Genomic DNA, 25549 nt, shown 5'->3' on the forward strand with positions numbered 1-25549 from the left:
GAGGTGGAAGGAGCCACCCCCATCAGGGCAGATTCCTCCTGCTGTGGAGATGGTGCTGCCTGGCCAGGGCTGCTCTCAGCTTTCTCCTCAAGGGAAGGCAAAGGGGCTGTCAGGTGTGTCTGTGTCACTGACACTCCTGCACTGTCCCACTGGGCATCAGCAGATGTGCCTCACATTTCCCTCACAAAGTGCCTCCTCACCCTCCTGTGCCCACAGACAGCAGCAGCAGCACCTTGGCTTGCAGCATCTCAGTTTGTGTGAACTGCCCTTAAGGCCCTGCTGGCAGGGAGATGGCCCTGGGCAGTGCCCTGTGCTGGGAGGGGTGTGCAGGGCAGAGCTGAGCCCCCAGGGCTGGGCTGGGCTCTGGCAGCACTGGCAGGGATAAGGCTTGGATAGAGAGAAACAGCTCCCAGTAGGTACAGCTGCAGGCAGCAGAAAGCCAAAGCAACCCTGGATATCCTCCATCTTCAGGTGACTATGGAGACAGAGAAGGGTTTAGGGAGACTGACTTTGAAACTGGAGCCTTCAAAGAGTCCACTTTATTTTTCCAGCACTTAGTAATTGTGATCACCCTGAAATATTGGGAGGAGTAATGAGCAAAGGGCACCTCTGTACAGCCAGCACATCTTACTGTACTGGGCCGCAGGGATCCCTGTTTTCCCTCTGGGCTCCCTAGTGTTCAGGCTGAGAGCAATGCTGAAGATGAAGCAAGAACTCAGCAGGAGCACTTACCTGAACTCGAATATAAAAAAGTTTTTAGTGAAATTCCCACAAGGGAAGAGAAGTCGTTTTGAGAGAATTCATTATAAAATTGCCCAGGATTGACTCAAGAAAATCTTTTCCGTTTGTAAAACGTGTTCTTTCAACAGCCCACCATGGCCATATTGCAGAAATGTCCAACAGCAGCTCCATCAGCCACTTCCTCCTGCTGCCATTGGCAGACACGCGGCAGCTGCAGCTCCTGCACTTCTGCCTCTTCCTGGCCATCTCCCTGGCTGCCCTCCTGGCCAACGGCCTCATCATCAGCGCCGTAGCCTGCGGCCACCACCTGCACACCCCCATGTTCTTCTTCCTGCTCAACCTGGCCCTCACTGACCTGGGCTCCATCTGCACCACTGTCCCCAAAGCCATGCACAATTCCCTCTGGGACACCAGACACATCTCCTATGCTGGATGTGCTGCTCAGGTATTTTTCTTTGCCTTGTTCATTGCAGCAGAATTTGCATTTCTCACCATCATGTGCTACGACCGCTACGTGTCCATCTGCAAACCCCTGCACTACGGGACCCTCCTGGGCAGCAGAGCTTGTGCCCACATGGCAGCAGCTGCCTGGGCCAGTGGCTTTCTCAATGCTCTGCTGCACACAGCCAATACATTTTCCCTGCCCCTGTGCCATGGCAATGCCCTGGGTCAGTTCTTCTGTGAAATCCCACACATCCTCAAACTCTCCTGCTCACACTCCAACCTCAGGGAAGTTGGGCTTCTTGTGGTCACTTTCTGTTTAGCACTTGGCTGTTTTGTGTTCATTGTTTTCTCCTATGTACAGATCTTCAGGGCTGTGCTGAGGATCCCCTCTGAGCAGGGACGGCACAAAGCCTTTTCCACCTGCCTCCCTCACCTGGCTGTGCTCTCCCTGTTCCTCAGCACTGACACATTTGTCTACCTGAAGTCCCCCTCCATCTCATCCTCAGCAACAGACTTTGTGGTTTCAGTTTTGTACTCAATGGTGCCTCCAGTCCTTAACCCCCTCATTTATAGCTTGAGGAACCAGGAGCTCAAAGAAGCTCTCAGGAAAGCCATGACTGGATGCTTTTCAGCCCTTTCATTTTCCAATAACAGCCCTCACATTGCTTTGCATTGGGAGGTAGAAAGGAGATAGAAACAAACCCCTGGTTTGGCTCCTGCTGTGCAGAGCTGGCACAGCATCAGAGCTGTCTTGCAGCATTCTCTCTCCATCAAGCAGCTGAGAGAGGGTCAGATCCTGGAAAGGGACACCAGCCCAGTGACCCTAATTAACCAAAGCAATATTCCAGAGTGTATAAAAGCTAAGGAAAGGAGGATGAATCGAGGACATTCCCTATTTACAGTGTTTTCCTTCCTGACCAACCTCTCTGCCTGTTGAAGTCCTGCTTCCTGGAAAGTGGCCAAACATAAATTGCTGATGGGAAATAGAGAATAAAATTTTTTGTTTGTTTCTTTTTGCTGGTGCATGTAAAAACTTCCTCTTTTGCTATAGAAAACTGTCTTATCTTAACATATGAGTTGTGTTCTGTATTATTTTCTCTCCCCTGTGCAGCCAAGGAGGGGAGTGATTGAGTGGCTTGGTGGGCACATGGAATCCAGTGGAGGTATCCCACTAGCAGAAGCCACAGAAGGCCTTCTTTCCTCTGTCAGGAGCTCCTAATTCACGTCATGAGAGGCCAAGTGTTCTTTTATATACATATATTTTTTTCTGATTCTGTTATATTAACAGAAATGCAATTATTCACCCCCTTCAACTTACTTAGCCTATCTTCTTGTGTGACCCAGAGACATTGTGTAAGCAGGGAGTCTCACATAGTATTTAGGTGAAATAAATGGACATGCAATCACATTTTAAAAATGTTTTACTATCCTCATCAGAGCAGGAATGAACAGAAACGGGCACAGCTTTGTGGCTGCCCCAGCTTTGGGATGGGCCCTGGGCCTGGAGCAGGAGCAGCTCTGGAGGGCCCCAAGGCCAGGGCTGTTGTGCTGGCCTGGGCAGATGGGATGGCAGGAGGGGCTGCAGAGCTGTCAGGAGCTGAGGGAGAGGGGAGCAGGGCACACAGGGAGCCTCCTTTTGCCTTGGCCAAGCACCTTCCCCATGGCTGGGGCTGAGTCCTCTCTGAGCTGCAGCTGCTGCTGTGCCCTTGGCAGGGGCTGAGGCCGTGGGGCCACTGCCCAGAGCCCCCTGGCCTGAGCAGAGCTGTGGGGCCAGAGCCGGCTGGGCTGTGCTGGGGAGAGGCCCTTGGTGCTGCACAGAGCTCAGGGCAGCTGGCACAGCTTGCAGGGAGCTGGGCTGGCCTGAGAGAGCCTGCCAGAGAAAGCAGCAGTGTCCATGTCAGCATGGCTGAGCGTGCAGGGGCAGGACTCAGCCCAGGCCTTGTGGGGCAGGGCCAGCGCCTGGGGAAGGCATTGCAAACAGGCAAGTGGCCCAGAGAGGAGGCTGCTCTGTGCCCTTGGTGGCATGCACAGAGCAGGGAGGGGGCCCAGGACATTTGTCACTGCCAGCCTCTGTCCCCAGCCCTTGCCAGCCCTGGCTGCTGAGCCCAGGTTTGCCCTGGGCTGAGTTTGGCTGTGGCCCAGCTCCATCCTCCTGCAGGGCTCAGGGCCTGTTCCCGGCCATGGCCAGCCCTGCCTGGCCTCTGTGCTGGCCCAGAGCCCGGCAGAGCCCGGGGCAGGGCTGTCAGTGCAGGCCCACAGGTGCCACGGGCTGGGCAGGAGCTGGCAGAGGCTGCCCAGCAGGGAGGCCATGGGACACAGAGCCCCAGGGCTGCTGTGGCCCCATGGCTGCACCTCCAGCTCTACAGGAGATGTGAGACATGGGAGCAGAGACAAATAATTCCTGCTGGATTCTTTAGTGTGTTTGCTTATACAGGTGATGTCCATCCACATGTAGAGGAGGTGTTTTGTGTCAGGTAACACTGGCAGAGTGATAAGAATAATATTATTCAGCTGAAAAATTGTTCATGCATAATACACAATGAGGAAAATAAAGACACATATAATCAGAAGAGCACCTGAGTTTTGCAGATGATGAGAGCCTCATTGATATTCCAGCAGACAAACCTGTTTAAATACTTTCTCCAGGGTTTCCTTGAGATGAGAGGTGACCACCAGAGGCCATGGGAAGCCAGAGGTCTATGTCCTGGCAGCCTTTGACTGGGAGTAAGCCTTGCATGTAGGGAATTTTTCAGAGGGAGTATCAATTTTGGAAGTGGCACCTGGAAAGAGGGATGGTTCTTTTCCACTGGAAGGAAAGCATAAAGCCCCAGTGGTCCGGGGACTGATGAGAGGCTGACCTCAACATTCCAAGGTTAGCTGGATCTTTCAGGTGGCCCCTGGGAGGCCAAACCAGCCATATCTGTTTCATCTCACCTTGGTTCAATGAGGCCCCACAGTGTCACAATGGTCTCCAAAGGAAGGAAACCACAGAGCCCCAGTGTTTCAGGGGCAGATGAGCAGCAGGCACCAGATGCCAAGGCCTGGCAGACCTGTCTGTCCTGGCAGGTTTGTCTGGGAGCAGCACTTGGAATATAAAGAATTTTGAATGTGGAATCCTAATTTCAGTCATTTGTGCCTGGAGGAGAAGGCCAGTTCTTTTCCACAGAAAGGAAAGCTCATAGCCCCTGTGTTTGGAAGGCAGGGGAGAGCCAGCCCTCAGGAGGCCAAGGCCAGCCAGACCTGTCTGTAATGGCAGCTTTTGTGTAGGAGCAATCTTTGGATCTAGGACTTTTGGAGGTGGAATCCCAATTTCGGCCATGGGCACTCGGAGAAAGGAAGGATGATTCTTCTCCACTGGAAGGGAAGCATAGAGCCCTGGTATTTCAAGGGCATATGAGCAGTAGCCACCAGAGGCCAAGACCAGCCAGACCCATCTGTCCTGGTATCTTTTGTCTTAGAACAATCCTTGATTACATAGAATTTTGGAGGCAGAATCCCAATTTCAGCCATGAGCACCTGGAGAAGGATGTTTCTTTTCTGTAGGAAGGAAAGCAAGGAGCCCCAATGTCTCAGGGCAGAATAGAGGCAACCACCAGAGGCCAAGGCCAGCCTGACCTGTCTGTCCTGGCAGCTTTTGTTTGGGAGAAACCCTTGCGCATAGGGAATTTTGGAGGGGAAATACCAATTTTGGCCTTGGGTGTCTGTTCAGGAGAGACAGTTCTTTTCCATAGGAAGGAAAGCACTGAGCCCCAGGGTTTGAAGGCAGGTGAGAGCTGGCTCTCAGGAATACAGGGACAGCCACACTTGCTGGTAAAGACTGCTTTTGTCTGAGAGCAATCCCTGGATATTGGAAATTTGGGAGAGGGAATCCCATTTTGACCTTGGATGCTTGAGTGAGAAGGACAGTTCTTTTCCATCTGAAGGAAAGCCCAAAGCCCCAGTGTTTCAGGAATACATGAGAAGAGACCCTTGACCTGCCAAGGGCACTGAACCAGTCAGGCCAAGCTAACCAGATCTGTTACCTGTTCCCTTGGATCCATGGGACCCTGCAGTGTCACAATGGTCCCTTTCTTCCATGATCCTTTGCAGTATCAAAATGGTTTCCTTGGTTCCATGGGACTGCACATTGACACAATAGCTCCTTGGTTCCATGAGGCCACAGAGTGTCACAATGGTCTCTGTGATTCCATACAGTCCTGCAGTGTCACAAGGGTCTCTTGGTTCCATTGGGCTCCTCAGGATCACAATGGCCCCCTGGCTGCACAAGGCACAGCTGTGTCACACTGGCCCCTGGCTTCCATGGGGCCCCACAGTGTGACAACTGTCCCTTGCTTCCATGGGGCCTTGCAGTGTCACAATGCTCTCCTTGCTTCCACAAGGTCCTGCAGAGCCCCTTCATTCAACGAGACCTTGAAGTGTCACAGTGGTCTCCAGTATTCCATGAAGCCCCACGATGTCACATCCAACCTTTGGTTCCTGCACTGTCACATGAACCCTTAGTTCCATGGGCCCTGCAGTGTCACAATGGTCTCCTTGGTTCTGTGGGGCCACAAAGTGTCACAATGGCCCCTTTGTTGAATGAGGTCTGTTTTATCACAGTAGTCTCCATGACTCCATAAGGCTCTGTAATGTCACAACAGACCATTGGTTCCATGAGACCCCACATGTCACAGTGGACACTTGGTCCCACTGAGTCCTACAGTGTCTCTTGGGCCCCCTTCATTTCACAAGGCCCCGAAGTGCCACAATGGTCCTCAGGTTAGAGGAGGCTTCACAGTGTCATCATGGTCTCCATGAGGCCCAACTGCTTCAAAATGGCCTCCATGGTTCCATGGACCCTTTAGTGTAGCAGTGGTCTCCTTGATTTCATGGTGTCAGAATGTCCCCATGGTCTCATGGAGCCCCACAGTGTCACTGTGGTCCCCTTGATTCCATGAGGCCCTGCTGTGCTACAATGACCCCTTGGTTATACAAGGCCCTGCAGTGTCACAATGGCCCCTTGGATCCAGTGGGTCCCAAAGAGTCACAATAGTCTCCATTGTTCCATGAGGCCCTGCAATGCCACAATGGACCTCTGGTTCTATAAAGCCCCACCGTGTCTCAAATGGCCCCTTGGTTCCATGAGGCTTGGCACTCTCAGAATGGCCCCTTTTCTTCATGGAGCACCACAGTATCAGAATGGTCTCCATGCTTCCACAGGGCCCCCAGTGTAACAACAGACCCTTTGTTCCATGAGGCTCCACAGTGTCACCATGGACTCCTTGGTTCTGTCAGGCCCTGCTGTGTCACAGTGGCCCCTTATCTCCATGAGGCCTTTCTCTGTCACAATGACCTTTTGGTTTTAGGAGTTTCCATGGTGTCACAATGGTCTCCTTGGATCTGCAGTATCACAATGGACCATCAGTTCCATGTGGCCCTGCAGTTTCATAATGGACTTAGGTTCCATGCAGCCCCACAATGTCATAATGTTCCTTAGTTCCGTGGCATTGTGTTGTGCCACAATGGACACTTTGTACCATGAGATTCCAGAGTGTCACAATTGACTCCTTGGGTCTGTGAGGCCATGCTGTGACCAAATCCAAAAATACCTGAATAAGACTCCTTAACACTAATTTGATGATAAAGAGGGCATAATTTATTGAGGCCTGAGGTCCAGGAGCGGATAACACCTAACCTGACCTGGACAAATGACTGAAAATGCATGTTGCTCATATGCAGTTATTATGTATGTATTACAATTTACCCATTTCCATGAAACCTACCCCATGTTCCCAGATTCAGTCCTTGCTTTTTCTGTCACTGCACCCTTGAGACAGATGTTGTCTTCTTCCCTTCCAATCATCCTTGCAGGGAAAGCAGCCCCTCAGTACCTTGTTTATCTGCTAAATTGCGCATGCAAAGTAAAACTTGAATTAAACCCTTTTGGTGTCAAGGCCAAGGCTTTGTGTGTGCAGGCAGAGGCAGGCAGGAGGCAGAGCTGTCAGCAAAGGAAGGGGCCAGCGAGGTGGGGCAGCCGGGGGATGACGACAGCCTGCAGGGACAGAGGCGCAGGGCATGGACACCGTAGGACAGCCTGGGCTGCAGAGGGCACAGGGATGGGCAGCAGCTGAAAGGCCCTGACACAGCCAACTCCTGCAGCACTTGGGCCATGCAGGCTGGCCCTGGGCCTGAGGCCAGCAGGGGACAAGTGAGCCTTGCTGTGCTGGGGCCTCATTGCCTCCTTGTCCCTGCTCAGCAGCCTGGCAGGGGCCGCCCCATGGTGCTGCCCTTGGCATTGCACATGCCCAGAGCCCAGTGGCCCGGGAAGAGCCCTGAGCAATGAGGGAGGGACAGGATCTGCCTTGCCAGGGGCTGGGGCTCAGCCCTTGGCCCTTTGCATTCCTGAAACACATCCAGGTGTGCTCAGCATCAGAGACAACTTTCCCTTGTTTGTCCCCACCTGTCATCAGTGCCTCCAGTGTTCTGCTCTAACTGGAACCCAAGCGTTGAAATTCAAAATGCAAGGAATTCTCAGAACATTGGGTTTGTAAGGTAAAGTTTAGAATTAAGCACAGTTAAGTAGAGATAGGTTTAAATTTATAATTTAAGATATAGAAAAAATAGAGACAGTTACAAAGGTAACAACAAGTTTTAGGGTGTAGCAATGTACGTTTCTGTGTTATAATTGGCTAAGAAATTTTACACTGTAGTATGTCTCAATAAGACAAAATATTTTAGTATTGAATTAGAAGCATAAATATTTCTTTTGACATTGTTTTATTTCTTAATATATCCTGAAAAGCCATTGTAAACATAAGTCCTGTGACTTCTAAGCCATGCTGTGAACATCTGTGAAACCACCTTACCCTTTCTACCTTTATAGAAAATAAAAAAAATAAGCTACACTTTCTAAAGCAACTCAGAAGTCCCATCTCTCTGCTTCATTCAGAAAAAGAAAAATCCCCACCAAAATTGTAACCTGAAAACAATAAGCCCACACTTAAAAAATATGTCATAAAAACGATAAACCCACACCTGGGGACACTTTTTCAGGCATGTCCCTCAGTGGGACCCATTAGAACTTCAGGAAACTTTGGGTTTGGAATATGACTTTGAATACTGGAGAGGTTTCTTTTCCTCCTTTACCCTGTTTTTTCCTACCTGATGTCAATTTCATCAATTTCTGTTCTAATTCAACCCATGGGAAACTTTCTCCTTCATGTTTATCAGTGGGACTCACTAAAAGTAGCAGAAACTTTGGAGTTTGAATCTGACTTTGAATTCTTGAAAGGTTTCTTCAGCTTCCTCTCAGGGACTGATGTTCATGGACTCAGCCCCAACCCCGAGAGGGTCATTAAAGTCCTTGTGCTGTGTCTGTGCTGCTGAGCTGGGCCGGGCTCCTGGCAAAGGCAGCACTGCAGAGAAAGAGCCAATATTTCCAAAATATTATTTGGAGCTCCTAGGCAGCACCAAATGCACCACGGGGCTCATTGGGATCAAGCAAGTCCTGACAAACCATGGCTCTGCCTTGATTTCCCTCTGGTCCAGTGCAGTTCATAACAATGGCTTTCAGCTCCAGTTATGGAGGACTATTTCAAAGAGCTTCTTAGAAGTACATATTTCTATTTTAAAGGGTGTATTTTATTTCTCTTCTCTTTACAGATGAGATGATTACAGCATTTTGTGGTTGATATTGATCCAGGCTTTCTCCTCAAGAGGTCTGGCCTGCTCACAGAAGCTGTGCCTTGAGGTCTGACCCAGTGTGGACAACCTTGCTCCACATGCCCAAGCCCATCCTGTCTGTCCTCACTCACCTGGCACCTGCTTTGCTTGGAGAACTGGCTGCACTCAGGCAAACAGGGGTTTTCTTCCTTTTCTTTTTTTGAAGCAATCTAAAACTCCTGAATTTCCACATTACAGACACCTTCCCTTAGCGTGTGCCAGCCCTAGGTGCCACCATGGAGGTTCTCCTTCCCCAAGGCAGAACCATACAAGGAATGTTTTAAACCTCTGGACTCCCTCGTTCCACAAGGCCTTGCTGTTGTCATCATAAACACTTGGTTCCATGAGGTTCTGCACTGTCACAATGGAGATTTGGGTCCATGGAGTCCCACGGTGTCACAATGCTCTTTTAGGTTCCAGGAGGCCTTGCTGTGTTACAATGGACTTTTGGTTCCATGAGGTTCTGTACTCAACAATGGTCTCTGTAGTTCTAAAGTATCACCACAGACCTGTGGACACATTGTTAGAAAGCTAGAAAAATTACATCCTGAAAAATATTTCAGGCTGGAGCTTTTCAGTTTCATTCCCAGGCTGATAAGCTGGTTCTAGCTTCAGCTGAGGAGAATCTCTCCCAGGATGATGATCTGGTCAAAACAACATGAAATCTGGTGAAAAACAGAATGGAATTCACAATAAAGATTAGACCTGGTGTTTTTCTGTGAGACACATTCTAAGGTATGGTCTCACAGATGTTTTTCCCAGTTATCCAATGAGTTACTGTCCTATCTTAGCTCTCTGTAACATGCTTTAAATATGGGCTGTCTGTTCAATAAAGTTGGCCTTTTTCCCTGAAGAGGTCCACGTGTGTTGCTGTTCTTACTCTCTTTTTCTCTCTCTCTAGTGCAGTACCACACAGGCCCTTGGTTCCATGAGGGTCATTGGTGTCACCATGGTCTCCTTGGTTCCAGGAGCCATCACAATGTCACAACAGACCCTTGGTTCCAAGAGGATCCTGCAGCAGGACTTCCCCTATGGCCCAGCAGAGCTCATCTGTTCTGTCCATCAGCTGGGGCCATCACTCAGGGCATCTTCCCCCTCTCAGGAATTGCTGAGATAACCCAGGCCCGACATCTGTCCTCTCCTGAGTTCTCTCTGGTGCCAGGGAGGTGGAATTCCCAGCTGACCATGAACATCTTGCCTTGAGAGCAGACTGAAGGGAGATGAGCCTTGAATTTCTGAGTGACACACACTTCACTTTAAAAACTATAAAAGTCGCATAAAACTTTCACCACACAGAAATCTTCTGCATAGTCCCTGCAAACAGGTAGGGCTTCTCCCCCACGTCTGGATGCAACTTTGTGGTTCCTTTTCTGGAAGCTGAGTGAAAGGGCTCCCTGTGTACTCCCTCATCAGTTTGGTGATAAGTTACATTGACTCCTGATCTCTGCTATTTCTTCACTAGCTGTAATATAGGAAACTTCATTGTGCACTGTGTTTGTATCTACCTGGACTTCTTTTGTTTATCCTGTGTAGTCAGTAGTCCGTTTAAAGTCTCTTGATGAATTTTGAGTCGTTCCAGTAAATAATTTATTTTATATTATATCTAAGCAGGCATTCTAAGGAACTTGAGAGCAAGAGCAATTTGGAATTCTGGTCTCCTGAAAAAGAGCTACTGCCAGAAACGTGAGCATAAGGCAGGACTTGTCTAAGCTTTCACTCCATTCAAAACATATTTCAATTAAAAATAAAAAGAGAGAAGCACTTCTTTCCTATTTATTTTTTTTTCTGTTTATAGATTGGTATCAGCAATCTCCAGTTGATATTGATCCCAAGCACCTCCTAATGCAGTCTGAACAGATATGAAAATCAAGACTCTTTATGGCTGACAATCAATCACACTCTATCCCTACCCCCACCCCACCATTTCCCCCATCCAAGCCCTGGCACTCAGAGCAGCCTTGTGCAAATCTGAGCACCCTCCCCTCCAGGCTGTGCCTGCAGCTTTCAGCTCCGTGGCACCAACTCCCACCTGCTTTCCTTGGAGAAGGAGCTGCCTGAGACACAGAGGGATGTTCATTTATTGTCAGCAAACAAAACCAAAGGCAGGCACAGCTCCATAAAAAACCACAAGTCCAGCCCAAGGAGTGCTGGGCAATGGAGCCACATCCAGGGGTGTCCCCAGGGCTCAGGATTGGGGCCAGGGCAGTGAAATCTCTTTATTGCTGATGTGGACGAGGGCATGGAGGGCACCCTCAGTCAGTGTCCAGGTGAGCCCAAGCTGGGTGGGAGTGTGGCTGTGCTGCAGGGCAGGAAGCTCTGCAGAGGGATCTGGACAGGCTGGAGCCATGGGCCCAGGACAATTGGATGAGGTTCACCAAGGCCAAGGGCTGGGACCTGCCCTGGGCTCACAACCACCCCAAATCCCTGGCTGTGCCCTGCCCCTGATCCCCACAGCCTGTCCTGTTTCCTTCATCCCTGATTGCCAGGGACTTTCTGGGACAAGGGAGCTCTGCTGTGGCTATGGAGGGAGGTGCAAGTGCCACCACTGCAGTGGGAACCACAACTCATCAGGTTTGTGTCCTTTGGGGGTCAGCAACTGGTGAGACTCAGAGGCACAGAAGGTTTCTCTTCGTGGCCAACATAAAACAAAGTACCCATGATAAAATTCAATAAACTGCAAAATTCTTTCCTCAGCTCTGTGCAATGTCAAAGCAGTATCTGATGTATCCACCATGCACAAGGTATTTCCATACAGGAACAGTTTTAGACACAGACATTAGAAAGGGTGATTCTGTGATAGATGTAGACACAATTAAGATGTTGACTAATGTGGAATGACCAGAGAACAAATGGAGGAGGAAATCTGGGAGCAATGGCACGGCCATGGGAACTGGCAAGGCCATAGGAGCTGGTCTAAGGAAGAAATGTCCTTAGACATGGCCATTTAAAGAGGAGAGGTGGAAACACCCAAATGAAGAGGGACATGAAATAATAGACAGTGTAGTGGTAACACAGGTACAGGGGAAGATCAGTATTTCTTGTCCTGCCATCAGTACATATCCACGAAATTTCTATTCTCTTCTGGTGGGAAATTTTTGACATTTTGTGAAGTACTCAAATGCCCCAGCTAATGAGATGTGCTCGTGCACCTTCCAAGCTGCAGGTCCCCTTCAGCCCCAGAGGGCTCCTGTCCCATAAACATCTGCTCCAGCCCATTCCAAAATCAGGAACAGCATGGTTCCAAGATCATCCAGGAGCTGAGGTTGGAAGTGACTTTAGAAAGTCTGCAGTTTGTGTTCTTTGGGGATCAGGAACTGGTGAGACTCAGAGGCACAGAAAGGCTTCTCTTCATGGCCAACATCAAGAATTGTAAACACCATAGAATTTTAAAAACATCAGAAGTCCTCCCTCAGCAATGTGAGATGACTCATCAGCATCTGACATGCCCATAATCCACAAGGGGTATCCATACATCAACATTTTTGGATAAAGACAAAGGTAATTGTAAAAGACATAAACACAAGATATTGACTATTGAGTTATTTGAAGTCATGAAAGACTGGGGAACTCCCTGAAGCTCAAAGTCTGAAGACACTCAATTGAGAGGCTTTGGAATGGCCAGAGTGCAGCTAGAGGATGAAATCTGGGAGCAATGGGGAGGACATAGATCCAGCTGCTCTAGTTAAGAGATGTCCTTAGACATGGCCATTTAAACAGGACAGGTGGAAACTCCTGAATGAAGAAGGACCTGAAATAATAGACAGAATATTGATGATGCAAATAGAGGGAAAGATCAATATTTCTTCACCCTAAATTGTACAATTCCAGGAAATTCCTGCTCTCCCCTGGCGGGAAAACTTTGACATTTCTTAAAGTACTCAAATGCCCCAGCTAATGAGATGTGCTCGTGCACCTTGCAAGCTGCAGGTCCCCTACAGCCCCAGAGGGCTCCTGTCCCATAAATATCTGCTCCAGCCCATTCCAAAATCAGGAGCAGCATCGTCCAGGGATCATCCAGGAGCTGAGGTTGGAAGGGACCTCAGGGAGTCTGCAGCCCAACCTGTCAGAAACTGGGTCAGACCAAGTGGCTCAAGGCTTGATTTGGTGTGGATTGGAAAATCCCAAAGGCCAGGGATGGGGCAGCATCTCAGAACCTGTCTGAGCCCATGGGAACAAAGGTTTTCCACATGTCCTCTCTGATCTCCCCTCATTCCCCTTCCACCCATTGTCTTTTGTCCCCCCCAGCCCCCCCAGTGCAGAGCCTGGCTCTGTGTCCTCCATCAGCTCCTGGGTGGCACTGCCAGGCTGGCATGAGGAGCCCCTCAGCCTTCCCTGCTCCAGGCTGGACAAGCCCAGCTCCCTCAGCCTCTCCTCACAGCCAAAGGGCTCCAGCCCCACCTTGGAGGCCCTTCCCTCACCCTGCTCCAGCTGCCAGACATCTTTCCTGCCTGGGGAACCCAAACCAGGCCCCAGTGACCTGGATAATCCACGGCCTTGATGTCCTGGTCACACAGCCCTGGCCCCTTGTCCCCGTGTCAGGCTCTGGGGTTGATTTGTGGAACATCCTTGGGGGAGGCTGTGGCTCCAGGTGGACCAGGGGGATCCTGGGGGGACAGGGGACCCTGCTGGGCATGAACAGCATTGGACTTGTGTAAGTGTCGGTCCGAAGTTCCCCTCGATTTTGCCTCTCGACCGTCGCAAAGAGACCTCGAGGACCCCCACCCAGGCTGACTCCCAACAATGGTTTACTGGCCAGGCCAAGGTGGATGCTCGTGACTGTGTGCTGGTGTATTGTGTTCACTGGACTGTGCTGTCGTGGCACCAACCAGAGACTGTGTTGTACCGACTGAGGACTGCTTGACCATACCTGTCTCCTGCAGCACCACACAATGGTCCATAAATCTTCCCACCTCTTGGCCAGAAGCCACTCGCTTTGGAGAAGGACTATAAAAGAGCGACCCTCTGGAAAAGACCCTTTGAGATCTCTCCACTGATGAAGACCCCCTGGAGAAGACCCCTGAGATCTCCCCACGGATGAAGACTCGTCTATGGGATGACCCGCGAGGACGCCCGTCTCGTCTGTTGGTAGCTATTCTCCCATCCCTTCCTTTCCTTCCCCTTTCCCTATCCTATACCTCTCCCCTTTACCGTAACTGAATTGTTGGCATTTGATGAAATGCATTGCTGTTGTTGAATAAACAGATCTTCTACTGTTGAATAAACTGATTTTGTCCCCTGCATTTTGCCTGTTTGCACCTTTAAGATCAAAAGAACCGTCACGACTCCTGCTCTGCATTAATAGTGGAATGCTTGAAAGGATAGAGAATAGCTCCATCATGGTTCAACCCTAATGCAATGATGGGGAATATTGAATGCACTGAAGCATTATGAATTGTCAGTACAAAGACTGTGCCTGTGTTTGTGCTGGGATCATAGGTAAAATTTACTAAGTTCCACCAGGACTTATAATTAAAGCAGTAACCAACTGCATCCACAACTGGGCCTGGATACAACTGAGAGCCAAAGAGATATTATTTTGTGTAGCACCAAGTGCATCGATTATCAATTTGTGGTCATTTACGTTTACCTTTTCCCAACTTGGTAATATGTTTGATAACAACCATTGTTGGGCTCCCAGAGCTGTTAAGGCTGTTTGCAGGGGCCGTTGTAATTTGGTTACATCTCCAGCTGTGGTAGCCAATTTATTCATTAGTACTTCCGAATCGATGCTATTCAAAATTCCCAATCCTGTTCCCACAACACCGGTTATGTCTCTTGCCATTCATTTTTTAGAAGGATTCCGTTTTTGCAACCAGGTTGTCCATCCCTCAAAAGAAGTTTGCAGAAAGGGTGAACAAGCTGGCTGAACTTCTGAGACATTATTTTGCATCAATAATTTGATTTGTTTGAGAGACCATGCCGGATTAAACAATATTTGTTGTTAGCCAGTTTTTTCTAATTACATAAGGTCCAAATTGAAAAATCGTAGGGCTCAACACAACCGGTGGTTGGGTAGTAGGTGTTACAACATTAACATCAAGTTCTCCCCAGTATTTTGTATCATTTTTTCCACACATGATTTTATAGGAAAATTGTACAGCAGTTAGGTTTAGCCAACAGTCTTGATTTTGGGGTTTGCAATATAAAGTCCGGCCATGGGGTCCTATGCCATGACTGTATGCAGGTTCGGTGAGGGATCCAGTTGCTAATTTACAAGTTATTGCGACATCATCACCTTGTGTCACCATGAAAGGAGGAAAAACCTTGGTTTGTCATCCAACACTAAGGGGGGTGCTTCTTCATGTCCCTCGGTGTTCTTCTGTGAAAAGTAAACACAACAGAGTCTGCTCCAGGAGGCAGGAGATTAAAATGATGGAACTATCCAGTGTGTAGCGTGGACTGGAATTCTGTTAACTTCCCAATCATTTTGCTGCTGAAAAGGAGGCCACTCTGTACCTCCTTTAAACACAGCATAGGAGTCAGTGTAGATGTAAACAAGAGAGATATTCTGTACCTCAAGTTGGAAAACACTCCAAACAACTGTCAGCTCACCAGTCTGAGAGTTGCCTTCTCCCTCAGTAATAATTTGTTCACCAGCAGAAGTGGGGAGGGCGACTGCCCTGTATTTCCCCACCTTTCCCTCTCGTTTGGCAGAAGCATAAGTGAACCAAGAATTTGCTGATTGTTCAGGGGAGAAAGGAGTGGCTACTTTACTTACCAAGGCAGGTTTGTCATGGCTATTTGCCAAGCTCTCAGTTTCTTGTATTGCCAGATTTTTTACAGCTCTTTCTATCACTAAGAAGATGTTACAGGAATGTTTTATCTGGGCATACCACTTCCTAACTGAGGATCTCTCGGCCACCCCGTGAGGTGGAGGGGTCTCAATAGTGACTGTGATGTGTTTTCTCCAGAACACTAATAATTCTAGAGCCTGCTGGAGCTCTTTCCTGGATTCAGGCAATTTAATTTGATCCAGGGAGGTTAGAGTATCAGGTGGAATACCTCCTTTCCACCAAATTCCCAGGAGCTTCACTTCCTGAGAAGGTTTTTGAATTTTCTCTGGGAGAATTTGTAAGTCAAGGCTTTCCAGATGAGAGATTATTTTTTGTTGGGTATCCCCCACTACTTCTATTTCATCCCCCCCCACCAGAATATCATCAATGTATTGATAGACAGCTACATTGACAGGTTTGGGTATCTTTTCTAATTCCTGGGCTAAAGTGTGGTGGGCCGAAGTGGAGAAATGTTCATACCCTTGGGAAAGCCCAGTGCAGGTGAACTGCTTTGGCTCAACTCCCAGAGCCTGTGCAGGAGATTGATTTGGTACATTGTTCAGAATCTGTGGAGAAGTTTCCTCTGATACACTGCCCAGAACCTGTGGAGAAGGTTGCTCGGGGGATGCATCACTGATACAATCATATTCTATTTTAATCACAGGTTTCAAGTTGGGGCAGCAGTGTTGCCCACAATTTTTCATCAAAATTAGGTCTTTTTGAGTGTATTGGATTAATGTGAATAGTTTCCTTCTCCTGTGTTTCTTTTGGTGTTACACCCTGCGTTGAATTTTTGTCCCATTCTTCTCTTAAGGCAGCTTTTAACAAATTATTTTCATCTAGCAACAAATGGTTCTCATTCCTTTCTTGATCTAATTGTTTTTGCAAAATTTGAACAAGATTTTGTAGAGAGTCTATAATTGTTCTTTCCTATTTCTGCGCTGAGAGCAAGTTTCTATAGCTGCCCTAAGACAAGCTCCCAAAACTGAGCAGAGCATGGTTTTATTTTTGCCCAGTTTGAACTTTGACTCATGTTGCAAAGAACATATTCTATCAATCACATTCTCCAGATTAAACCAATTATTGTTCGCCCATTCCTCCCCACCTTGGGACGGTCTGGCGCTATACTTAGCTAATAGAGCATAAAATGCAGCTTTATCTGTTACAGTGGAATTCTCAGTCATTTTGTGAAGGGATAAGTAAAAACCACAACAGGAAGGTTTATTGCTTAAGTTGCCACACACAACGAAACAGCTTTCACTGTGTGCCCCCCTTCGCTCCCCTGTGCGGGTGAAGAGACCAAACTACTTGGGAGGCACTCCTTAGTTACCAAAACACCAGGATGTCTCTTCACTGCACCAAGTAGTCAAACATCACAAAAAACAACAACAACAACAACAACAACAACAACAACAACAACAACAACAGTGTCCCGCCTTTTGCACCAGTAGATCTTTTGTGAAATTCTGACGACAGAACCCTCAAGCGAGTCTGGGGATGCTCCACACCAAGGTGTCTGCAGTATGTAGGAAATCAGAAAAACCCCCCTTGCTTTCTAGACAGGTTCACCCATTCAAGGTGGCCAGCTAGGTGCGGCTGGAGTAAGACTTCCTTCCCCTGATACAGACTACAGACAACCTTGCATCACTTCTGCCTGCCAGAAAATCCTGTCCGTGACGCCAATTTAATGTCACGATCCGCTATTAATGCAGGGCAGGGGTCGTGATGGTTCGTTTGATCTTAAAGGTGCAAACAGGCAAAATGCAGGGGACAAAATCAGTTTATTCACCAACAGCAATGCATTTCATTAAATGCCAACAATTCACTTACGGTAAAGGGGAGAGGTATAGGATAGGGAAAGGGGAAGGAAAGAAAGGGATGGGAGAATAGCTACCAACAGACGAGACGGGTGTCCTCACGGGTCATCCGATAGACGAGTCTTCATCAGCGCAGAGATCTCAAAGAGTCTTCTCCAGGGGGTCGCTCTTTTATAGTCCTTCTCCAAAGTGAGTGGCTTCTGGCCAAGAGGTGGGAAGATTTATGGACCATTGTGTAGTACTGCAGGAGACAGGTGTGGTCTGGCAGTCCTCAGTTGGTACAACACAACCTCTGGTTGGTGCCATGACAGCAGAGTCCAGTGAACGCCATATACCAGCACACACTCACAAGCATCCATCGTGGCCAGGCCAGGAAACCATTGCTGGGAGTCAGCCTGGGTGGGGTCCTCCAAGTCTCCTTGCGACGGTTGAGAGGCAAAATCGAGGGAAACTTCAGACCAACCCTTACACAGGTCAGGCTGAAGGCTGGGTTTAAAAGACTGTCACCAGCACAGGAAACAGCAATGTGAGAGGAAAGATGTGTGCTCATGTCTTTACAAATCACTTGGTGGGTGAAGGGATGGGTGTTAAGGTCTTTGAAATTGGTTGTAACATTTCTACTGACTTTGGGCAGCAGGTTTGTTACCGGGCCCAGCCAGCTTGTCTCCTGAAACAGACAAGGGTTTTCACTGGTTTGTACTGGTTTTTACCTGTTTTCCTTGTTTATAAAGGTTCGTACTGTTTTTTTCTTGTCTATACTGGTTTGTACTGGTTTACTACTGGTTTGCATTACACAGTTGGTTACTGTTTTTTACTGGTTTTTACCACTTATACGGGTCCATACTGGTCCGTACTGGTCCATACTAGTCCATACTGGTTTATACAGGTTTCAGGGTGCTGTTGGAGCTGTTGTTCATAGGGCAGATCCTGGGCTGAATCCCAAATCCTACGGGGTGTGGCACCACCAGAGCTGGGTGCTGGGCCGCGCTGCAGCGCCCCCTGCTGGCTGGGAGGATCAGGCACGGTGCACGCACCTCCTGGTGGCCGACCCCTGCAACCGTGAGTGGTTTGAACTGGTTGGTATTGGTTTGTACTGATTTGTGCTGGGATGGGGTCCAGGGGGTGCTGGGATGGGGCTGAGGTCACTGGGTTATGCTGGGTTATACTGGGAGAGAGTGTGTGAGTGTCCGGGAAGACCTAGCACTGTGTGTACTGGCTGTACTGGGTTATACTGGTTTGTACTGGGATGGGGTGCTGGGGGGTTACTGGTCTGTACTGGGTTATACTGGGATGTGGTATTGGGAGTGACTGGTTTATACTGGGTTATACTGGGATAGGGTGCTGGGGGTTACTGGGTTATACTGGGTTCTACTGGGAAAGGGAGCAGGGCTGTGTGAGTGCCCCCTGCTGGCTCGGAGGACCTGGTGGCCGACTGCGAGTTATACTGGCTTATATTGGGATGGGGTGCTGGGTGTCACTGGGTTATACTGGGATGTGGTCCTGGGAGTGATTGGATTGTAGTGGTTTATATTGGGTTAAACTGGGGTGTAACAGGTTATACTGGGAGGGAGCTTAGAGATGCTTGGCACTCCACTGGGAGCAACTTCTGGGGATGCTGGCCTTACTGATTTACACTGGAATGGGACTTTGGACCTACTGGGAGTGACTTCAGGTTGTGCTTACTGGTTTCTACTGGGAACTGCCGCAATGGGCTCAGGGGCTCAGAGGTGGCTCCCAGTGCTTACTGGATTATACTGGTGCCCTCCCAGTATAAACCTGGGAGCCCCAGGGCCACACTGGGAATGGGTTTGGGTGCATAAGGCCTTACTGGTTTATACTGGGAGCTGCTGCCACAGGCCTCAGGAGCTCAGGAGTGGCTCACAGTGCTTACTGGTTTATACTGGTGCCTTCCCAGTCCACACCTGGGAACACTGGTAGGCCCTTGCGGCTGGGCAGGACCTCAAGGCCAAGCTGGCCTTCACCAGGGCCTTGCTGAGGCACAGCTTCTCCAGCTTCTCAGCCTGGAAACATTGCCTGTGGCTGCTGATGCCCACCAGGAACTACAACAAGGGCACTGCCCCCTGGAAGGCTGAAGGAAGCTGAGGGATTCCCCCAAAAAACTCCCATAATTTTGCGGGATCCCCAAAATTTTCCAGCTCGTCGCTCGCCTAAAGTGAGAGCTGGTGGGTTCTGTTGCGTTGAATGGGTAGATCTGGTGTTCCTAAATCCCCAATGACTTCAAAGGGTAAATCTGGTTTCCCTAAATCCCCATTGATTTTAATGGGTAGACCTGAACTCCTGGATACCTGGGTGCCCCCATCGAGATGTTGGGATTTCCCCCGGTGTCCCCCTGAGATTTTGGGGTGCCTCCTTTGCCCACCCCATAGCTGGAGCTGCTGCAGAATACCATCTGCACCAACCCCATGCACCAAAGCACCTGGGTGTACCTGATCTGTTTCCTCCCCTGAGGTAACTCAGGGCTACCTCCCACCCCTGAAGTCCTCACCTGGAGTTCTGGGGTACCCCCTGAATGTTGGAGTGCCCTGTGACAGCCCTGCAACTGCCAAGGGTCATCTGTGTCCGCGTCGACTGGGAGGACCGTGGCCATCATCTTCTGGCCTGTCAGGGTGAGTCAGGGCACTTGGGTGCCCCAAAAATAACCTGGATATCTCCAAAGATTATCTGGGTACACCTGGGCATGCCCAAAAATCACCTTAGTACCCCTAGAAATCACCTGGATATACCTGGGTACCACTTGGATACCTGGATCACCAAAAATCCCTGGGCCCCCCGAAAACTAGTGCCTCAAACATCCTCATTGCTTTGATTGCGTAGACCTGGTGCACCTAAACCTTATTACTCTTAAAGGCTAGACCCGCGGTCCCTATATTCCTGTTCATCTCAATGAGATAGACCTGGAGTCCTGTTTATCTCCATTTATCTCTACAAATCCCTCCCAGTGGTTCCACTTTTGCTTCAGTGCTCCCAGTCACCCCAGTGTCCCCTTTTAGCCCTTCCCAGTGCTCCCAGTTTAAACAGTAACTGTTCTCAATCAAGCCCTATCAATGGGTAGACCTGGTGTCCCTAAAATCCCCATTGACTTAATTGGTGTAGACCTGGTGTCCTTCAATCCTTTTTTATTTCAGTGGGCAGAGCTGATGTCCCAAAATTTTTGGCGCCAAAAATCCCAATTTTGGGCTTGGAATTCTCATCTTTTGGGCTGAAAATGGACATTTTTGGGCTTACCTGGAGGCACAGCTCCAGCATGGACTGCAGGTGAGGGATTAGGGATTCGGGATTGGCCTCCAGGAATTCATCCAGGACATCCAGAGCATTGGCACTGCGATCCTGGAGTGGAAATTCCCAGAATTCAGCCCAAGATTTCCTCCAAATTGACCCAAATTTCCCTATTTTAGGACCAAATTTCCTCAGAACCTAATTGATTTTAATGGATAAGCCAGGTGTCCCTAAATCCCTATTGACTTTAATGGGATACACCTGGCGTCCATAAGTCCCTATTGATTTCATTAGTCATGTCTGATGTCAAAAAAATGTGTATTGGGAGATTGACATTATAAGAGATGGGGCAACTGAGAGACGTTGTAAAAGATGGTTTATGGCCTCATGGTGTCAGTCTCATAGAAGGGTGAGACATTAAAGGTGTTACATCCAACACCATAATATCAGAAGCCACCTCATTCTTAGTTACAATGCTTTATGTTCGTTTTTTATCCAATCAAATACTTCTGTGAAAATTGCCAGCATCCTTTTACATCAATCATTAATTGCTTTCCTTCTCATGGCTTTGTCACAATGCATCATTTTTCAACCAATCCTAGAACACTTCACAAACCTACACTGATAAACCATAAATTTCTAACTAACTTTATAACAGGTTCTATTGCTAAGCTTTAAAGTCTTCTATTATCTTACTTAACATACTGCTTTGCTTACATAATGCATATTTTTGTTTGCTTAAAACATATTTCTACTTAAACTAAAAACTTATATTATTGTTTTATATCAATTTTCCTTCTCATGCTCTGATTCCCCAAGCCTTCTCCAAGGTCATAGGTCAAACTTTGGATCCATCTCAGTCTCTGAGCCTGTATGCACAAGGCCCTGAAAGCTCTCTGTGCCTGCATTTCCCACACCACCTGTCATCTCTGCCTCCAATTTCTTGCTCACACTGGAACCTGGGGACCCATTCTCTGTTGTGTTCCTCACTGTGCTCCATGAACAGCATCAGAAACTTTGGAGTTCGATTATGACTGAATTCTTCAGAGATTTCCTAGCAGACAATGATTCTACCTTGATTTCCCTCTGGTCTGGTGCAGTTCATTTGTAAGTTTTTCAACTCCAGTTATGTAGAAATATGTCAAAGACCTTCTTAGAAAAATCTATTCCTATTTTCAAGACTGTATTTTATTAATGTTCTCTTTAGAGCAGAGGTGATTGCAGCATGCTGTGATTGATATTTGTGAGAAATGTATTTGTAAAGGATTCTCAAAGCCTGACTGAAAGCTCACACACCCTTGTACATCTGGATGCAAACTCTGAGATAAGGTGTGCTGACTCAGAATGGCCCTGGAATAGAGAAGACATTGCTGAGAGAGAGATTGAACTAGAAACAAGTTTCAAACAATGGCCTTGCAAAAAGATCCGATATTTTGGAGAATTAGAACTGTGAAAAATGCATTGTGGCAAGAGCATGTGGAGTAAAATATTAGGTGATTGGTGTCAGCTTTATTAGCACCATTGTGTGGCAAAAGCTAATAGGCTGAAAAACATTTATAAAATATTGTAACCAGGAAATAACGTGGCTTTTGATAGAATGGCATTGAGATTTACCTCTCTTACGTTTCACCTTTCAAGGAGTTTGATAATGGAATAAAATCTTTTTAAAACCCCTCTCAGTTGCCCCGTCTCTGTAGAGCTGGGATTTTTCTGACAATGCTGAGTCCCTGGACATTGCCTGTGAACTTTTAGGAACAAGGCATGCAGGGGCTGCTTTCCCAGCAGGGACTGCCGGAAGAGAAGAAGAAGACATCTGGCTCACGGGTGCAGTGACAGAAGAAACAAGGACTGAATTGGGAGCTTGGGGTGGTTTTATAGGAATGAGTAAACTGTAATACACATGTAATGACTGAATATAAGCAACAACCTTATAGAATAATGTGTCCAATTACAGTTAGGAGTTATCCCACATTGGATCTCAGGCCTGAAAAAAAATGATGCCCTCTTTAACACTGAATTAGTGTTAAGGAGTCTTATTCTTATATTTTGAAGATTTGGTGACAGCAGGGCCTCACGGAACCAAAGAGTCAACTGTGACACTATGGAACCTCAAGGAACAAAGGGGCCTTTTGATACTGTGGGAGCTTGTCCTGGTTTTGGGCAAATTTGGGGGAAAACCTCCAGAAGGAGCCCCCAGACAGCAAACCCCACGACTCCTCCCCCCCCACCCCACCGGGTTCGGGAAGAATTTCCTCGGAGAAGAGTGGGAGAAAAAACCTGTTTATTTAACAAGCAAGACACTCCCCAGCACAGGGAAAAAAGACAACACCAGCTGACAAGAAAAACTCTTTCACCGTTCTGAAGGGATGACAAACTCAGTCTCTCTGGCGAGTGGTCGCTCAGTTATCAGTCTCTGGCGCTGGGGATGACTGCTGCAGGTGACAAAGTGTAGCCTCCCGGTGTTTCTTGGGGTTCCCAGGTCCCCGTCCGTTCAGATGGTATCCAGGAGAGGGAGGGGACGGGGTGGAAGAGAAAACAGTCCAGGGAAAAAGTTGGACTGCCTAGCTGAACTAACTAATAAGCAAAAGCAAGGGCAAAGCGAAGGAAAGAAAAAGGCAGAAGCGAGCAAGCAGGCAAGCAAGCAAGCAAGCAAGCAAGCAAGCAGGCAAGCAAGCAAGCAAGCAAGCAAGCAAGCAAGCAGGCAAGCAAGCAAGCCGAGCTAAAACCTCTCCTAAACATAGACCATGGGGGAGGTGAGCCGGCTGATAATAAGACAAAACAAAGCTTCACTCTCAGACTCAGTCCTGGAAGCACAGGACATAATACCAAACATAATCAGGACACACGATTGGAGATAGAAACACCATAACATCACCCTAGGACAGAGCTCATGGATCCAAAATCCATTTTGACAGAATGGGACCACATGGAACCTATGTTCCCTTGTGACACTGCAGATCCATGGAGACCTTTGTGGCACTGAGAAACCTCATGGAACCAAAAGTCCATTGTGACAGACAAAGGCCTCATGCAACCAAGGGGCCATTGTGACTCTGTGGGGCCACATGGAACCAATGGTCCATTGTTCTACTGCAGATCCAAGGAGGCCATGGTGACACTCTGGAACCTCCTGCAACCATGGGTGCATTGTGACACTGCAGGTCCTCCCAGAACCAAGGATTCCATTGGGACAATGCAGAACCTCATAGAACCAAGGTGACCATGTTGTACTACAGAACCTCATGGAACAAGGGGGTCCCTGGTGACATTGCAGAACTCTTGCTGAGAGTATGAAAGCTCATGGAACCAGAAATCCATTGTGGCCGTTGTGAAACTGTGGATCCAAGGAGACCATTGTGACACTGAGGACCCTCATGGAACCAAGGGTCCATTGTTACACTGTGGGGACTCATGAAACCAAAGGTCCACTGTGGCATTACAGGGCCTCATGGAACAATGGAGACCATTATGAAACAGAATCACAGAGGCAATGAGGTTGTAAAAGACCTTTGAGATCATCAAGTCCAACCTATCACCTAACATCACTTCATCAACTAAACCATGGTTCTGTGTGCCATGTGCTGTCTGTTTTTAAATGCCTCCAGAGACAGTAACTACAGCACCTCCCTGGGCAGAAGATTCCAGTGCTCAATCACTCTTTCAGTGAAGAATTTTTCTCTTGATGTCAAACCTAAATGACCCCTGGCTCATCTTCAGACTGTGTCCTCTCATTCTGTCAGTGGTTGCCTGGGAGAAGAGACCAACCCCCACCTGACTACAACCTCTGTTCAGGTGATTGTAGAGAGTCTCACTGGAGACCATTGTAGCCATTGGGGCCATTGTAGCACGGCAGGGCCTCATGGAATCAAAGGGAGCACAGTGACAGTGTGGGGTTCCATGGGACAAAGGGGCCATTTTGACACCGTGGAACCAAGGAGATCATTGTGACAGTACAGGGCCTCATGGAACCAAGGAGACAATTTTTACAGTTTGAGGCTTTTTGAAACCAAAGGGCCATTGTGGCACTTGAGAGCCTTGTGGAGCCAAGGGGACCATAGTGACACTGTGGGGCTCAGTAAAACCAATGGTCTGTTGTGACACTGTGGGATCTCATGGAATCAATGGTCTGTTTTCACACTGCAGGGCCTTATGGAATCATGGAGACTATTGTGACACTACAGGTGATGCCTTGGAGCGGCTACCTAGAACAGAGACTAGACAAGGTTAAGAGAATAAAGTGGATATTTATTAAAGGTCTTCAATAGATTCACTTTGGACAAAAGCCTCCCAGGGGCTACACCTGAGATGGACTGTGGTGGCGATTTTTTCAGACAGATAAAAGTTTGGTAAATTTACGAATCAGCTGTTAATCCTACAATCAGAGCTTCAGGTAATGAAGCCATATTCCCCCAGGTGACTACCCCCCAATTCATTTTTGTTTATATTTTTTAGATCCTGAGGCTGTAGGATGTCCTTGAGTTACACAGGAATATTTTTGTCTGACTAAAATACGAAGAGAGTTAACTAACTCTTTATATGGAGTTTGGAGTTATGCTCTAATGCAGTACTGGATTTGAAAAATATAAAGGCTAAAATAAGGCATCACAGTCCTCATTGAACCAAGGGGCCACTGTGACAGTTTGTGGCCCAGTTGAACCAAGGAGTGCATTGTGACACTACAGGGCCCCATGGAACTAAGGATTCATGGTACAGTGCTGGACCCCATGGAACCAAAGGTCCATTGTGACACTGTGGGGCCTCATGGAATCCTGGAGGCCATGATGACAGTTTGAGACCTCGTTGAATCAAGGAGCTCTGCAGAACCTTGTGGAACCA

The 25549-nt window shown here is 48.2% G+C and overlaps 1 protein-coding gene across 1 annotated transcript; it reads left to right on the top strand.

The window, feature by feature from the left end:
• Positions 1 to 892: 892 nt before the first annotated feature.
• On the top strand, positions 893 to 7887 carry LOC148219358 (olfactory receptor 14J1-like). Its single transcript, XM_088157689.1, has 2 exons — positions 893 to 1790; positions 7856 to 7887. Exons 1-2 carry the CDS (start codon positions 893 to 895, stop codon positions 7885 to 7887), a joined length of 930 nt encoding a protein of 309 aa, XP_088013815.1.
• Positions 7888 to 25549: the final 17662 nt, after the last annotated feature.

The sequence above is a fragment of the Sturnus vulgaris genome, unplaced genomic scaffold (assembly GCF_052056855.1).
Source record: "Sturnus vulgaris isolate bStuVul1 unplaced genomic scaffold, bStuVul1.hap1 Scaffold_153, whole genome shotgun sequence".
Lineage (NCBI taxonomy): Eukaryota > Metazoa > Chordata > Aves > Passeriformes > Sturnidae > Sturnus > Sturnus vulgaris.

What these genes read in the sequence shown, in the direction of transcription:
- LOC148219358 (XM_088157689.1), top strand. Translation starts at nt 893, where the DNA reads ATGTCCAACAGCAGCTCCATCAGCCACTTCCTCCTGCTGCCATTGGCA. An exon ending in GGAGCTCAAAGAAGCTCTCA is followed by an intron (nt 1,791 to 7,855) that starts GGAAAGCCATGA and finishes TTATAATTGGCT; the next exon opens with AAGAAATTTTACACTGTAGT.